The sequence below is a fragment of the Candida tropicalis genome (genome assembly GCF_000006335.3).
Source record: "Candida tropicalis MYA-3404 genomic scaffold supercont3.10, whole genome shotgun sequence".
Lineage (NCBI taxonomy): Eukaryota > Fungi > Ascomycota > Pichiomycetes > Serinales > Debaryomycetaceae > Candida > Candida tropicalis.
In genome coordinates, this window is record NW_003020039.1 from 170,127 (window position 1) to 186,344 (window position 16,218).

At 34.1% G+C, this 16,218-nt stretch overlaps 6 protein-coding genes across 6 annotated transcripts; 2 read left to right on the forward strand and 4 right to left on the reverse strand. All coding sequences in view use genetic code 12, as the record gives it.

The window, feature by feature from the left end:
- Positions 1–23: 23 nt before the first annotated feature.
- Positions 24–2,189, reverse strand: CTRG_05860 (uncharacterized protein; the record flags this gene model as incomplete). Its single annotated transcript, XM_002546336.1, has 1 exon — positions 24–2,189. The coding sequence occupies one exon, from the start codon at positions 2,187–2,189 to the stop codon at positions 24–26; it is 2,166 nt and encodes a 721-aa protein (XP_002546382.1).
- Positions 2,190–3,120: 931 nt separating this feature from the next.
- Positions 3,121–4,602, forward strand: FGR34 (Fgr34p; the record flags this gene model as incomplete). Its single annotated transcript, XM_002546337.1, has 1 exon — positions 3,121–4,602. The coding sequence occupies one exon, from the start codon at positions 3,121–3,123 to the stop codon at positions 4,600–4,602; it is 1,482 nt and encodes a 493-aa protein (XP_002546383.1).
- Positions 4,603–4,672: 70 nt separating this feature from the next.
- On the reverse strand, positions 4,673–5,857 carry CTRG_05862 (uncharacterized protein; the record flags this gene model as incomplete). Its single annotated transcript, XM_002546338.1, has 1 exon — positions 4,673–5,857. One exon carries the CDS (start codon positions 5,855–5,857, stop codon positions 4,673–4,675), a length of 1,185 nt encoding a protein of 394 aa, XP_002546384.1.
- Positions 5,858–7,199: 1,342 nt separating this feature from the next.
- Positions 7,200–10,979, reverse strand: SPT7 (SAGA histone acetyltransferase complex subunit; the record flags this gene model as incomplete). The annotated part of the gene is made up of 1 exon (XM_002546339.1): positions 7,200–10,979. One exon carries the CDS (start codon positions 10,977–10,979, stop codon positions 7,200–7,202), a length of 3,780 nt encoding a protein of 1,259 aa, XP_002546385.1.
- A 741-nt stretch (positions 10,980–11,720) lies between these two features.
- UBC4 (E2 ubiquitin-conjugating protein) lies at positions 11,721–12,645 on the reverse strand (the record flags this gene model as incomplete). Its single annotated transcript, XM_002546340.1, has 2 exons — positions 11,721–12,120; positions 12,602–12,645. The coding sequence occupies 2 exons, from the start codon at positions 12,643–12,645 to the stop codon at positions 11,721–11,723; spliced, it is 444 nt and encodes a 147-aa protein (XP_002546386.1).
- A 1,105-nt stretch (positions 12,646–13,750) lies between these two features.
- Positions 13,751–16,033, forward strand: UGA3 (Uga3p; the record flags this gene model as incomplete). Its single annotated transcript, XM_002546341.1, has 1 exon — positions 13,751–16,033. One exon carries the CDS (start codon positions 13,751–13,753, stop codon positions 16,031–16,033), a length of 2,283 nt encoding a protein of 760 aa, XP_002546387.1.
- Positions 16,034–16,218: the final 185 nt, after the last annotated feature.

Here is a 16,218-nt window from a genome sequence, read left to right on the forward strand (position 1 = left end):
GTCAATGGAATCTTCACCAAAACCTATAAAAAAAAAGAGTGGAAAGATTTAAAAAAGAAAAAGACAGATCTATAAAGATAAATGAGTGGGGGAATCGGTTTATTCTTTGTATAATCATACTTGTTATGGTAATTTTCATCAAGTGAATCAACAACACGTTCCTTAGACGTTGTATGCGTTTGAAATACAACACCGTCTTCATCATCATCATCATCAACGTCAACGTCATGCTGGCTTTTTGGATAGATGAAATTTGTCATATATGTATCCAATTTACAGTCAAAATTCAATAATTCCAGTTGCTTTCTATCAGGAACATAATCAATAATTGGCGATAGGTTTTCAATATCCGTAAAGAAATCATTTTTAGGAACCTTCAATGGCAATATATCAATGTCATCTCGAATGAAACCAAAGGACAGGAAATCAAATGTAGATACTTTAACTACCTTGTTTAAGTTTTCAATCTTCTTGAATTTGTTCTTGGTGGTAGCTATTGGAAGCGTGGTGGCACTCATCGAGTTCTTTCTTTGTTTTGAAACAGCCGATTTTATATAAACAGAACCATTTCTGGTACACAAGACAACTGAACCATCCTCTGACATGTCAATATCAAGAGCTACCATATCACGATCATAAGCCTTCCAAACAGAAGTATATTTCGTGCTTTTGATATCCGTCATATTTAAGGAGAAACTCAACACAGAACCATTACTTAACAAAATCATGGAATGATCTGGACCACTTGTGACAATTTTCTTAATCACGGCTGCTTCTGTGATTCGTCTGGGCTTAAATAAATCAAAATGTTTGTCATTATATCCCTTGATTGGTATCTTGGGTAGTTTCAAATGTTTATGATTCACAAACGCGTGGATTTCATTTATGCTAGTGACAACATAAGTTAATATAGTAGTTGTGGTTACACATTTAATATCATCTCTTAATGAAACCATTTTAGGAGATGCTTGAATTTCTCCCTTAAGTGCTTGATCGTGCAATTTGACTTCGATATCACCATGGGTACATGCAATACCCATCTGTCCAACATTTAATCCCCAAAAATACAATGCATTTCTTGACCAAACTACAGAATGAATTTTCGATACTTTCACTCCTAGTAAATTACTACCAACGTTTCTAAGTTCACCGGACACTAGTGTTGGTGTTGCCAAAAAGTTGTCCAAATAATGTGTGATTTTTTTCTTCTTGGAAACAGCGCTATTAGGTACTCCCAATTGATTGAAACTGTTTAAACCCCAAGCATAGACTTGATTATGTGATGTTAACACCACTGAATGATTGTTTGAGATTGCTGCATCTTTAATAAACATATCATTAAAAAACAGTATCCTCTGAAATTTAAAATAATCATTCAAATCTTCTATTCCATGTCCCAATCTTCCTCTTGCACCAATACCACAAGAAAATACTTCACCATCTTTGGTAACCACTAATGAATGATTCTTGGAGATTACAATTTGTTTATATCGAGGTTGTTGTAAAACTTCACTAATAGAATCAAGATCTTCTTGAACTTGCTTGAAACTTGAATGGGACAACATAGTTGGAGTAACTCTATCCGTTGAATCACCAACACCCAACTGATTATTACTATTACGTCCCAACACATATACTTCTGACCCTCCTCTTTTTTCATTCCATTCTATTTTCGATGATTTTAAAAATGGTTTCCTCTGTTCTGTGTTAACATGCGTGTCCTTGTCAACTACACCATCTTCTTGAATCAATGACTCGTATCTATATTTTAAATTAAATCCAATTTCCTCATCGATATACTCCGGAATCCATAGGAGATCTTTAAAATCATTATCCAATAAGTGCAAGGGAGTATTCCCACATCTATCTTTACATCTCAACAACTCCATTAATGGAGAACTTGGATGGAAAAGATTATTTTGAATTGAAATCCTTTGTAAATACTCCACTAATACTTTAAGGCACTTTATCTTTTTGTAATAAATAATATAGTGTAGACAATTCCAACCATTTTCAAAATCAGTCAATTGTAAAATTGATTGAAAATCTGTATTTCTAGTTAATACTCGTAATGACTCAATATCACTCAGTAATATAATAATATGTAAGATTGTTCTTCCAAAAACATCTCTTTTTAACAAGCTATCTTTCTTTAATTTATTTAGTTTTGGGACATTGGTACAATTCATAATGGGGTGGTATACTCTAGTATTCTAATACATCAGGTTTTAAAAAAAAGGAAAGAAAATATAGTAAGATTTGAACAAGCAAGTATCGGTAATTAGTTTCCAGATCAACAAGAATGTGGAAAAACGACTAGTTTTGAAGTTATAATTGATTAATTTACGAAAGGTTAAATCTTATATGAGAGACTGTTTTTTTTTTATTTTTTGATTTGGGTTTTCCCAGTGGAGAGATGCGTTGCTTGCGGACTGGAAAATAATACGTTTAACTAACAACGTGGTTGGTTCCATTTGAGCAAGCAGAATGTAAGCAATACACGTACACACTAAATTAACATAATATATGTGATAATTTTTGCCATGTCCATTATGGTCTTAGCTAAATATATTACATCAAATGCTTACTATTCAGTAATGACATAGAGCATGCTTTCATTATGTTTCCATAGGTGGTAATTATACTTCACATTTATGCACGACCATAGGTTCCATGAAATTCTTTGAACACATACTTGAGTACAAAGTATATGATCTGGAAAAGTATATTGGAATCACAATTGATAGCAGAACTGTAGTATACTTGAATGGATGTATACGTCTCGTTAGTAGCTTGGTAACAGTTCTGTTTAACATAAACTAGATTACAGTGTTTCTGCTGCTATAGGTATTTGACACAATAATCCACTCTTGATCTCTCAATGGATGAACTTGCTATAATAAACACGTTTCAACTGATACACTCAACCTTACCACGACTACAATACATCATGAGAAGATACCTGTTTGTATTGATGCTAAACAATTTTGTCGCACAAGAAATTCGGATATACGCTTTCGGTAGAAGGAAAAAAAGAGAAAAGAATACAAGTGGCCAAAAAAAAAGAAAAAACATATTCAAAACTGAAAACAACCCACGAATTATACAACCAAACAAGCAATGGCAACACCCACACTGACAGTTAAACGTTTTCATATATTTGTTGAATCGGATCTTATAAATCTTCAAAATGAAAGATGTATGTTTGAGCTTAATGACCAAACTTCTTTGAAAGAATTCAAAGAACGGGTTATTGCTCGTAATGATGAACTTTCAGTGGTTAGAACATATATTGAACAATTAAAAATAGAATATCGTGATGAAGAAATACCAGAATATCCATTGGATAGTGGAATTACTGTATATGAAGCTCTTCATTTAAATGAAGAGATTTTATCTGAAACACATAATGTTGTGAAAATAAAAGTATTTAAACATGCAAATGTAAATGGAACTGGTGGAATATTGAGTCGAGACTTTTGGAGAGATGTAAGATCTGACGGAAGATTGCAGTTTTTACCCCAACAAGATCAACAACAAGAACAAATGGATACACCTGAAGTTACAATTCCTGTAGAAGAATCTGTATCAGAATCTATACAACCACCAGATTTGAGATCGCCAAACATAGCCCACATTGAACCAACCAAAATTGCTGTACATGGTGGTAGAGTATGGGAAATGGAAGGTACTACTTATGAAACCTTAATAGAACCAAATACAGGAGAAAAGAAACTTGTAGCTCAGGAAGACTTGACAAGTTCAGAATACATCTTGACATTGGAACTTGATGGTGTTATTAAAAAAGCTACTTTGAATACCTCAGAATGTATTGTTGTTGATAATGGTATTCATAATCCATATTTGTTGTTAAGCCCACTGGGCACTGCCAAATTAAACTCAGTGTTCAAGCTGTCATCAGGAGAATCGTTGATGCAAAAGGTACAAATAATGATGTATACACCTCCTACTCCCACACAACCACCACCACCGCAACAGCAACAGCAACAGCAACAACAAGAACAAGCAGAGGGTCAAGCACAACAACAAAATGATGATCTTCAAAGAAGAATCGTTGACATTGGTACACGATTTGGTGTCAATGCATTCAAATTAGGTGTAGTTTTGTATCTTCTTGGAGTGAGACCAAATCAACATTTAATGCAACATTGGTTCAAGTATTTGGTGTTATTTATTATATTATTCAATTCCTATGTTATGTTTTTCACGGGTGAAAATAGAGTGATCAGGTTTCATGGAGATTTCTCATTTATTGGTAGAATAACAGATGCTGCAGTTAAACGAGTTGTTCGAAGAACAACAGATCTTGAATTAATAACACTGAATGATCCAAATTGGTTAAAGATGCTTAAATGGAATATGGAGAATATTTTCAAGGATATTGTCATGTCAGTAATGTCAATTGTTCCCTGGTTACTGGATAAAATTTATGTCGAGGCACAAATAGCTGATCATGACACCGAGGAGTATGAGAATATCATTAGTTTACTTGATGCTGATGTCAATGCTAACTCAAATTCTGATATCAACACTAATGCCACTACAAATGCGGATACTAATGAGGTCAACGATAACAATTAGTTCTTTATAGAAGATGTGATTATTTTTTCTGTATATTCTAACAATTTGACATATGTACATTCAGTAAAACCTAAAGAATAACTTCTTGAGGTCCAAAATAATCCAAATGTGGTTTAACATTTCTCAGTTGCAAATAATCATCAATCATTTTCATATAACCTCTAGGTCCAATAAGATAAACATCATGATCCGGAGTGATGAATTCCAAATCTTCAAGTGTTAAAGATCTATTACAATATTCGTCAATGGGGTCGGTATGACGACCACGAGACATATACTCAATAACTTTAAAACAATCTCCATAATTTTTTTTATATTGTTTTAGTAGTTCAGAAAATGATCTTGTTTCAGTAGAACGATTAGAATACATCAATATGACTTTTCTACATTCTTCCAATCCTGCTTCAATAACTGGCATCAATGCAGAAATACCATTTCCACCAGCTAATATAACTAAGTCGGTTTTATTTGATTGATAATAAATACAACCACATGGAGGTCCTGAGTAAACAATATCGCCAACTTGTAATTCATTATGAATATATCCTGAAACTTGACCTCCAGGAATATGTCTAACAGTTAATCTATATTCATTAGCTGTAGGATATTCTGAAATTGAATAAACTCTAGATTTTTCATATTTTGCCCCAGGTAATTTCCATCTCATACATAAATATTGACCTCTTTCAGGTTTAGGTATAGGTTTACCATCAACAGGAGTAATATAAAAAGATTTTGTTTCAAGACATTCAGTTTTAAATCTAGTTACTTTAAATTCTTTAAAACCAAACCAAGATTTTTTAGAATATTCTTTTGCTTCTGCATTAATTAAAAAATTTGCTAGATTTCCATAAACTGTACTCCAAGTTTCAACAAATTCATCATCAACCATTTCTGGAGGGAATAAATCAACCATAGTTTCAAGTAAAACTTCACCTAACATTTGATATTGTTCTGGTTTAACTTGTAATCCAACATGTTTATTAACTATACGTTCAAGAACTTCTTTTAATGGTGATAAATCATGAATATTCTTAGCAAATTGTGTTAATGTATAAATAAATGCACGAGGTTGTCTTAATAATTTATGATGTGTTTCATTGAAATAAGGTTTTAGTTGACTATATCTTTTCATTGTTCTTTTGTAGAATTTTTCACCAAGTTTTATATTTAAATCTTCAAGAACTGGTACACAATCAGTAACGATTTTTATTTGTGCTTGGGTTAGCTCTTTTGATTCATAGAAATCCGTCATGATTAGTCCAAATGTAGTTGATTGCCAAAAAAAAGAGCCAAAAAAATTTGAATGAATAAGTAATAATTTAAGAGATGGATAAATACTTCTACATGTGTGTATAGACGTTTATTTAAATGTGGGTCTTTTCTGTAGTAATTTATATTTCATTCCAAATAAGTTGAAGAATAAGAAGAAGAAAAATCCTAGACCCTTCATTATGCCATCATCACCTGATATTTTGCTTTTGCGGCAACAATACAAAATAAAAAATAAAAAAAAACACCGACAGAGAGAGAGAGAACACCAAGACAGAAAAACGCAAAATTTAACCCGATAGAAGTAATAATCATCATCGTCGTCGTCAAAATGTCTATAAAGAATTTTAGTTTCTCTTTGTTCTAGAAGTATGTCATGAATTATGCGTCGTCTCTTTAAATGTTCAGCCTTATTGAAAATAAGAAAATCCAATGAACCTAATCACTCATGTTGATCCCATTCAAAGTGAAAGCATCCTCTTGATAAACACAGCCATGCAATTTCTCCGAAGACATAAACTTCATAATATCTAAAATGTGGGCCGTTTTTTTTTTTTGTTGTTGTTGTTGTTGTTGTTGTTATTATTGTTGTCTTCCTTACTTGCTGTATTCCATGCAATTTGCGTTGAGTTGTCTTCACTTTTTGTGAACATGCATTACTGGTGGAGAGAGGGTGAGCTGAAGGAACACGCATTAAATTATCATATGAAACCAAATTTTCGCTTAAATATCATCATTAGCATATTATTCCCCCTTCGGAAATAAGTTTAATTAATTGTATAATTTCATTAAAGTGGGATGATTATTAGCAAAAAAAAAAAAAAAAACGAAGAAAGCATTACGTAGCCCTGGTTTATTCTGATTAACTGGTTGTTTCTTGATGATGTGATGAACGATGAGGTTGATGAGATGATACGAAACTAAAATTTCAATCAACAAAAAAAAGGCTTTATTGTTATTATTAATAAGAAAATAGTTAAAGTTTTTCATGAGAAATGTAATTTTAATTGACGTTGTCTTAATGATATGTGGAGTATCCAGTTATTTCACCGTATATACTTCAACAATAGCGGCACTGACATTTCGGTATGTAGAGGGAGCCATGCGGTATGTGCGATTTGATGCGAGTTACACAATATGGGCCGAACTTTATTTCATATTTACGATACGTCTGTTCTGGACTCAAGCATAACGCAACTACGAATGCAAAGGAGGAATTATGACACATATACAGCTCCAAAAGGAGGTTGTATGTATATAATACTACAATGAATCTATACAGGAAATAAGTGTATAAATAATATACCATAAGATACCAATTTTTACTATTGGGTCATGTCATCTAAATTTGCCGATAATGAATCTTCCAATTTACTACTAATATCCAAACTTGTACCTAAACTTTCATCATTAAATTCTTCCATCAATGGTATACTTCCGTCGATATTATCAAAGTCGATACTATCGATTTGCTTGCCAGTTATATCCAACAGCAATGAACTATCTTCTGGAATTTGTGGCAATTCCTCGGGCAAGTCCAGTTTAAATTCGGGAACTGATTGAGCTGACTCCAGAACTTCTACCGGTTTTTCTTGTCCTTCTGTTGTTGTTGTTGTTGTCTCTGTTGTGGTTGAAGATGCCTGTTCTTGTTGTTTCAAGAGCTCTTGTTCTGCTTGTAACTTCTCTTGTTGGGCTTGTAACTTCTCTTGTTCTGCTTTCTTCTCAGCTTCAGCTATTTCTCGTTCTTGCTTAAGTAAATCTTCTTCCTCAGGTAAAAAGAATGAACTAGCAATGATCTTTTTCTTAATAGATGTGATCTTACCAGTAGGCGGCATTTTAGGACGAATATTTCTTTGCTTTTGTGGCAATTCTTCATCTTCAATCAAAATAAACACATTATCAGGAGGCAAATCCATATTCTCTCCCTTTTTCTTTTGCAGTTTAACATAATGAGTTTGTGATCTTTCATATAATTTCTTATAGAAAGGAACCAATAATCCAATTTGTTTTTCAACTTCATTGCCATGGATCTTACCTGGTTCATACTCTTGCAAATCCTCATATTTGTTTCTTTGGGAAGCCCCACCACTGGTTGCATATTGATTATGTAAACGGGAATGCAACAAATATATTGGAATGGATGAAGTAAGCATCTTGAACTCTTTATCCAATCCCAATTCTCTGAACCCAAAGAAATCGTCACCCAATCCATTCGAGAAATCACCTGTGACAAATTGCTCACTGTTATCATCAAAACTCTTTTCATTGAAATTCTCTAACCCTGGTCGAAGTAAATCTTTTAAGAAATTCGACAACTTCACACGTAAATCTTTAAGTTTATCTTGTTGTTTGATGACTCTTTCTTGAATGAAGGTATACAAGTCATCAGGTCTGTCAACACCATTTTCCAACAACGACAACAACAAAATATCTCTACTTGATAATCTGTTCTCGGAAGCTGTCTCACTATGCAATTTCAACGACTTAATCAAGTTACCAAGATATTTTTCAGCCACTTGCGTCAATGTGTTTATAGCTGCTGGTTGGGTAGTTTCAAACCCTGTTTGCATGGCAATTTTTGCAACATTTCTTCTAAGAACTGAAAACTGTACATCGTTGGTATTGGTATCATGATTTGGCAACTTTGACGCATCATCAATATCAACTTCTTTCAAAACTTGAATTTCGGGTTGTTTCATTTGCGTGTGATGAACAAATTGTTGGGTTTGCATCTGACGAATAAGTGAGATCTTAAAACAAATCTTCCTAATCTCCTGGATTTCACAAATATTTTCAAAATAAATTTTATTCAACCCTGTCTGCGTTGACAAAACAAAGTCAGATTTGATCTTAGAAGCATCACCATTGGCTTGTTGTAGGTAAATATCAACCAATTTATTTTCATATCTGTCTTCTTCCTCTCTGTCGACACCTTTATATTCCATACCAGGTACACCACCAGTGATATCATACTCAAGCAAATAAGGTTCATCATTTTCTAACAAGCTTGTTGCCTTTGAAATGACTTCCTTATTGGATAAATACTGATTGAAATTGACCATTTCGTTAGATTGTCTTAAAATAGCAGGGGCTTCTGTTCGAAGATGACCATCGTCATCAAACAAATCTGCACGCTGAGCACAGTAATTTGCTCTTGATTTTGCTGTTAAAATTTTCCATGATTGTAGTTTAGGATCAAATTCCTCTTCATCTTCAGCGATATTATTGCTTGTTGCTGCACCATTCATATTGTCGTTGTCTTCATCTTCTTCTTCTTCTTCGTCGTTTGACACATTACCATTTTCATTTGGTGCTGGAGTAGCATTGTCGATAACAGTACTGGGGAGTGGGGTACCGGCAGCGGAAGGTGTATGTGTTGCCTCCAGTTCTGCCTTGATTTCATCTTGTCTTTGCCTCTTTCTTCCTTTTTTCATGGACTTGCCACCACTTAGTTCTTCCTCTTTTTTGTCATTTTCCACTTCTTCTTCTTTCTCGACATCTGCACGACTTCTAATGGTGATATTTGGAATAGAAGGCACCAACTTGGCCGTTTTCTTTTGCATGGCAATAGCATGAGCTCTGATGAAGTGTTTTGGATCAGCATTGTACGTGAGACAATTGCTCCAAATCAACATCAAATCATCAACAAATTCTTGTTTGGAATTATATGCCAAGTTTTTGAGCTTCTTCAAAACAGTATTCAAATCCATTGGCTTTTTAATAATCAACCCATAGTTTGGAGCTTCTCTTTTGGACACCTTATTCAAAAAAAATGTAGAATGTTCAGTGTATCCTCTCAACTCAGTGACCACTTTTTCACAGGCCTCATAAAGCTCCTCTTGGCCTATTCTATCATCGTTGGCCCATTTTCCTCGATTTTTTCGAACATCCATAAAAAGATTTCTTAATTCATGATCATTCAAAGGAACTGCGTCACGTTTCAGTTGAATTGTTGCAAGCAAATGTTGTAATGATGTGGATCCGGCCCCTAAGTTGATATCCATTTGGGAATGATTTTTGTTGTTCTCATGATTATTTGTTTTACCACCCTTTTTATCTTCCAACTGCATGTCGGATTTTTCTAATTTTCGTCTTTTAAGTAATGTCTCTCTGTCATATTCGAAATTATGATATACTTTATTAAACTCTCTAAAAAGTTTTTCCTGGTCATCATGGTTTGCTTCTGGTTGTTTATTTGCTTCCTGAGTTACATTTGAAGTGGCTTGGGGTTTTTCTGAGTCAGGTTGTTCTTGAACTTGAGGAGCCGGTTTCGATCGGAAAACAGACAATGGGATTTCCAAGACTAGTTGATCTTCTGAATTGAATGTCAACATGTGGTCTGAAGCTTCAGAATTTTCTTGCTGTTTGACTGTGTCTTCATTTTTACCATTCTTCTCTTTTCCATCATCATCTTCCTCCTCGTCGTCATCATCATCGTAGTCGTCTTCTTCCTCTCGTACTTTTGGTTTCTCTGGTTCAGGTTGTTTCTCTGAAGTTGAGTCCTTTTCATTTTCTTGCAAATTATCTAAAGAATCAATCAACTCATAATCATCAGTAACCTCTTCAATTGCATGTAGTGATTGATCTAGTTCTTTTGTGTTGTAATAAAAATCAATTGCTTTCTCCCACAATAGATATCTAATATGTAAAGCTAGTTTTCTACTCATCTCAGAACCTTCTGGAAATGCAACTTCTGGGGCTTCTTCGGGTTCTACTATTTCATTGACCGGTTTCTTAACCTCTTTGGGTTTTTGTTCATCAGTTCTTGGTTCGTTCACTTCACCATCAGGTACTTCTTTATTTTCACCATGGTCTGAATCATTGTCATCGACTTTCTGAAGAATAGGTTTCTCAATCTTGGCATCTTCATCAAGTTTCAGTTTGACATTGCTCTCATCTTTATTATCCTTGACATATGATATATAACAATTACCTTCAAGAAAATTTGTCCAAATTTCAAAATTATTCAATGATACAATATGATCAATAATTTTAAATTGAGTCTCGTTAAGGAAAGCTTCAAAAAAATGACGTGCATTTAACTTTTTTGTTAATTCAAATAATCTCTTTGGATCATTGTTCTGAAATGTTGCAAGTTTGTCCATGGTCTATAGTAAAACCTTGGATTGAAAAACTAAAAAAAAAAAAAAAAACTAATAATAATAATACGCTAAAAAAGAAAAATTGAACTTAAACTGAAAAATAAAAAAAAGGAAGCCTTTGCAAAAGTACTAGTTTAATCAATGAATATACAGAATATGCCAAATAAAAAAAGTATATTAAATAGATGATTACCTTGGTTGAAAGATAGACGTGTGATCTATTCTGTGTCTAGTGATTGATTGGTGTAAATACAGGTGATGGATTTACTCTATCTAATTGTTGAAGCTCGGTGGTTTTTCTGTTGATTTTTGAATTTGCAAAATCCAATTTTTTTTTCTTCTTCTGCTCTCTCGCTCTCGCTTTCTCTCACTAAGTTTCTGGCAACCAGCAATCACCTTTTGGCTGTCTTCCACATTCTCTGTCAACAACAAAATAGAGACAACCAAAAACAAAATTTGATCTTAGAGATCCAACGAGAGATTTGATACAATCTATGTTATAATCTATCCTGAATTTATTTTTACAAATGATAAGATCCTAAACACAACTATACATAAATATATACATATATCTCTGTGATTTGAATACAAATCAACATTCCCCGAAAATGTGGTTCCAGAAATAAACTCAAAGAAAACAAAATAAAAAAAAAAAAAAAACTATAATGACATGATTAAATTAATAGAAAGCATTACGGCATTAGACTTAGAAGCGAGCATGAACGAGTTTAGTTGTGCACTTGATCAAACAGCATATTTCTTAGTCCATTCTTTGGCAGTAGCTTCATATTTCTTTCTATCTTGTTTGTAAATGTGGGCGATTTCTGGAACCAATGGATCATCAGGATTAGCGTCTGTTAATAAGGAACAAATGGATAATAAGACCTTTGAAATAGTTAATGCAGGAGACCATTGATCTTTTAAGATATCTAAACAGATGTTACCATTACTGTTGATATTTGGGTGATAGATTTTGGTTGTAAAGGCAATCTTAGGTGGTTTGAATGGGTAATCTGTTGGGAAGTGGATGCTCAAGAAAAACACACCACCGGCGTATGGAGAATCTGGAGGACCCATGATAGATGCTTGCCAATGATATAAATCGTCACCGACTGGACCAGCGGAACATGATGATGGTGGATCTCTAAAAAAAAGCGTTAGTATTTACCCTGGGTTACAAAAAAAAGTCCTAAAAACATATAGTGGTTGTCTTCATTCGGGTTATTTAAAAAAATGGCTTCCAAACACACATTAAACAATGATTGCTAAGAACGAAAAAAAGAAGATCCAGTTTTGTTGTTGAGAATCTGTCACCGACTGTGGGTGTGTCAGCATACGCCACCCAAAAAAAAAAAACCAACTATGCGTTGGACGTGTTCTTGATAATGGCAAATCCATCATTGGCGATACATTGGATCGAATCAATCTAAATAGTAGAAATCATTGGATCGCGGATCATCATCTATGGATTTCACTTGATATCTTTCAAATCATATTTTTTTCTTCCCATTCTTTTTCTTCTGATTCCTTTGATTTTTGTCGTAGGGCTCTCCGTTTTGATTCGCCATTTTGAATTTGGAAACCACTATAATTTTTTCGTACACTGATGATTGGTAATAACATACCTTCCTAAGTCAGATAATTCTTTATTAATACGTTTTAAAGACATGGTTGTTTATCAAATAAGTTTATATGTGAGTTTGATTTTGAAAATACTAAAATACAAAAAAAAGAAAGAAAGAAAGAGTGAGAGAAAAAAAAAAGGTGAGAAGTTTAAAGAATTTTCTAACAACGAACAACGAAAGTTGTCTCTCTCTCTGTCTCTCTCATAGTGAATGAGATTTTGTTACATCATTTTTTTTCTGTTGTAGTTGTTTCTTTTTGCATGCACTACACAAATTAATTAATAAAATTACTAACTATTGGTATTGGTTAGAAGCACACGACCACACAGTAGGCAATTGTAACGTTCGCACGACCTTCTAATCAAGAGAAAGGAGTAGTGTACTTAGCACAATCTACCATAATTGATCATAGTAAAATAGCCTATGGTGTCTGCCCTTTTAGAAACAGCTTAAATTGATTTCAAATTTCGGAGGAGACCATATAGTCATATGTATAGATTCGTAATTTTTTATCTGTCTCTGTAGGAAGCACGATTTATCGTCAGAACGTTGTTATGATTATTCAATTTATTTTTTGTTTTATTTGGCACGATATTACTGGAAAAAATAAGTAACGGGGCCGGGGGATCGTATGGTCAAGTGAGTGATTTTCTCCCACTCGTATTCTCGAAATAACAGGAATTAATACATTGAAGCGTGGTAAGTAACTCTCGAATATTATTTTATCTGTCACTAACAATATGGAGAAAAATAGATCGATTTAATTGAAAATAGTGAGGGGGGAAGACGTAACATGAACCGTTGGACTTGATTGGTTTATTTGTATTATAATTTATCGTTTTCCTGTCTAAATTAATTAGAAGGGGTGCGGGCGGACTGCCATGGCTGTGAGGGGGGAGAGAGAGAAAGGGAGGTCGTAATAAATATTCTCTAATAAACCGGCGCGATTTAAGATTTGAGTCAGAAGGAGAAAAAATAATTTGAAAATCAAAAAGTTTATATAAGCGATACATATCGTCTCCCCACATACACACAGACACATTCACAAATTTGATACATAACACCTTTCTTTGTCCACTACTTTCCTGTTTGATATTAGTTTCCTTTTTTTTTTGTTGTTGTTGTTATTAAGTTGATGTGCCAGTCCAAATGATAGTTACATTCAATTCAAGATCCCTGAAAAAGAGCAAAGACAAAAGTAAAACCACAGACACAGGTCCAACTTCAGTAAACACCGCCACGCATAAAATATTGAAACCCAAATCAGACGATTCACTGAATGGTATAAAAGTATTAAATGGATCTCAAGATATTTATAAATTCAAGTACCGTTCACGTAATGGGTGCTTAACTTGTAAAGTAAGAAAGAAGAAATGTTCTGAAGAGAAACCTACCTGTAATGATTGTCAAAGATTCGGTAAAAAATGTATATATGTCGATGACTCCATGACAGATGAAGAAGTCAAATCACTTAAAAGAGAGGTGGAAATACAAGAGAGTCAACATAAACTACGAAAACGTAAACCAAAGTCAAAGCTGTCAGATGAGGATAATTCCGAATCGACTCTGATGAAGCAGTCAGTTTCTACTCCTACCCCAATGCTAAACACCACAGAAGTTGTTGATCCTTTAGGTGAGTTTACATATAATTCAAATCTCAGATCCACAAGTAATCCTTCCCTGCCCCATGCGTTATCAAGAACTCCAACTATTGAAAATTTAATCAATCCGACAGAACCAGTTGAACTTCCACCAGCAACATCAACATCAACAACCTCCAAGAGAATTAACACCACCACACCTTCGGAATCAGCGAAAGCCCAAAAAGATACCATCGCTTTGTTTGCTAAGGAAATTAGCCCCAACAGTCCTCTTGAAATTGATAGATCTACACCCACAGCCTTCTTGAACTTTCTACGTGATCTTAGTGCACTTGAGTCTCATGGTAATAATCAAGGAACAGGAAACTCCGGAAAAATTGAAGAAATAGAAAACCCGGGGAGTCCAGATATACGGGAAATTATATCTTCACCAGACTTCAATTCCATGTTGGAATCATTTGAAAATTCCACTCAGCTACTTCATTCGCCTAATTTGACATATGCTGATTTGGTGACGGGATTGAATTCATTTGTGCAACATGAAACACAAATACCACCGTCCCCCATATATATTCCAGAATTAGCTGATCCTACTTGTTCATATCTATACAATTACTATGCTGATGTGTTATCCAAAAAGATCTCCATTGCACCAAGCTCGCAGAATGACTCGAATTCCTATCAGAAGGTCTTCTTACCATTAGCGCATAGAGATAAAGGGGTGTTGTATGCTATACTTGCTTGGTCTGGCTTCCATTTGGGTGGACATTGGTCAGATGAAGGGGTTAAATTTTTGGAATACGCGTTAGATCATTTGCAAAAGACTCCAGTGCAAAATGGCGGTCAAGATAGACAAACTATATTGAACCAATTGGCTACATTGATGATTTTGTGTGCAGCAGAAATTTGTAAAGGTGATGTGAAGAACTGGTCGGGTTTTTTGCATTCTGGATGGAAGTTACTTATTAAAAATGGTGGGATTTTGAATTTTAATCAACTGAAGGAAGAACACTGGTTGATTTCTAATTTTGCTTACCATGATTTGTTGGCAAGTTCATCAATTGAAAGAGGTACTTATTTTCCCTCCGAACAGTATGATTTCATATTTCAGGATACACAAGGTTTCTCCACGGGAAATTTGAATCCTTTATTGGGAATTTCCAAAAATTTGTACAGAATTATTGGGGATATCTCGACATTGCTTTATGCTAGTAAGAAAGAAATGCAGGAATTTTATAATCGTGAATTCAAAGGGACTCCTCCAGAGAGCGCTATTGACGAAGAATGTGGAGGTCATTCTGATATTGAATCAGAAATTAGTGATCATGGGAAAGTTGGCAACATTCTTGCGCTGGTTATTGCCAAAGTAAGGGCATTAGAAGAAGAAATTGACGAATCTAAGCCAGCAGCACTGGATTTAGTAGACTTGACTGATCAAGAATTGGAGTTACAATTGACATTGTTTGAAGCATTTCAACTCAGTGCAAAACTATTTTTAAGACAATCAATTATGAAATGCAATCCTTCGATGTTGGAAAGCCAATCTTTGAATAATGATTTGGTCAAATGTTTGGATATTTTAGTCGGAACATCAGTGCAGGCTTCATTGGTATTCCCTATATTTATATCTGGTATTCATTGTGTATCCAAATATGATCAAGAACTGATGAGACACAGAATTAATAAATTTATCAAATTGTATGGACTTTGGAATGTGTCAAGAGTTAGCTTTGTATTAAACAAAATATGGAAAGAAAATCCTGATGGGAATAAAGTTGTTGATTGGCATAATCTGTTACGAGAACTAGGCTGGGACATTAATTTTGCTTAAACCAAGACAAAAAGTATACATAGACAGTACAGAAAAGAGAAGTTAAATAGGACCGCTACCAAAATATTCACGTGACTTTTTTCTTTTTCTTTTTCTTTTTCTTTTTTTTTATTTTTTTTTTTTTTGCTCGTTGAGTTTTCCTCCTCATCTCATCAAAAAATTTTCTCGCTACATTGTAGAGAGCG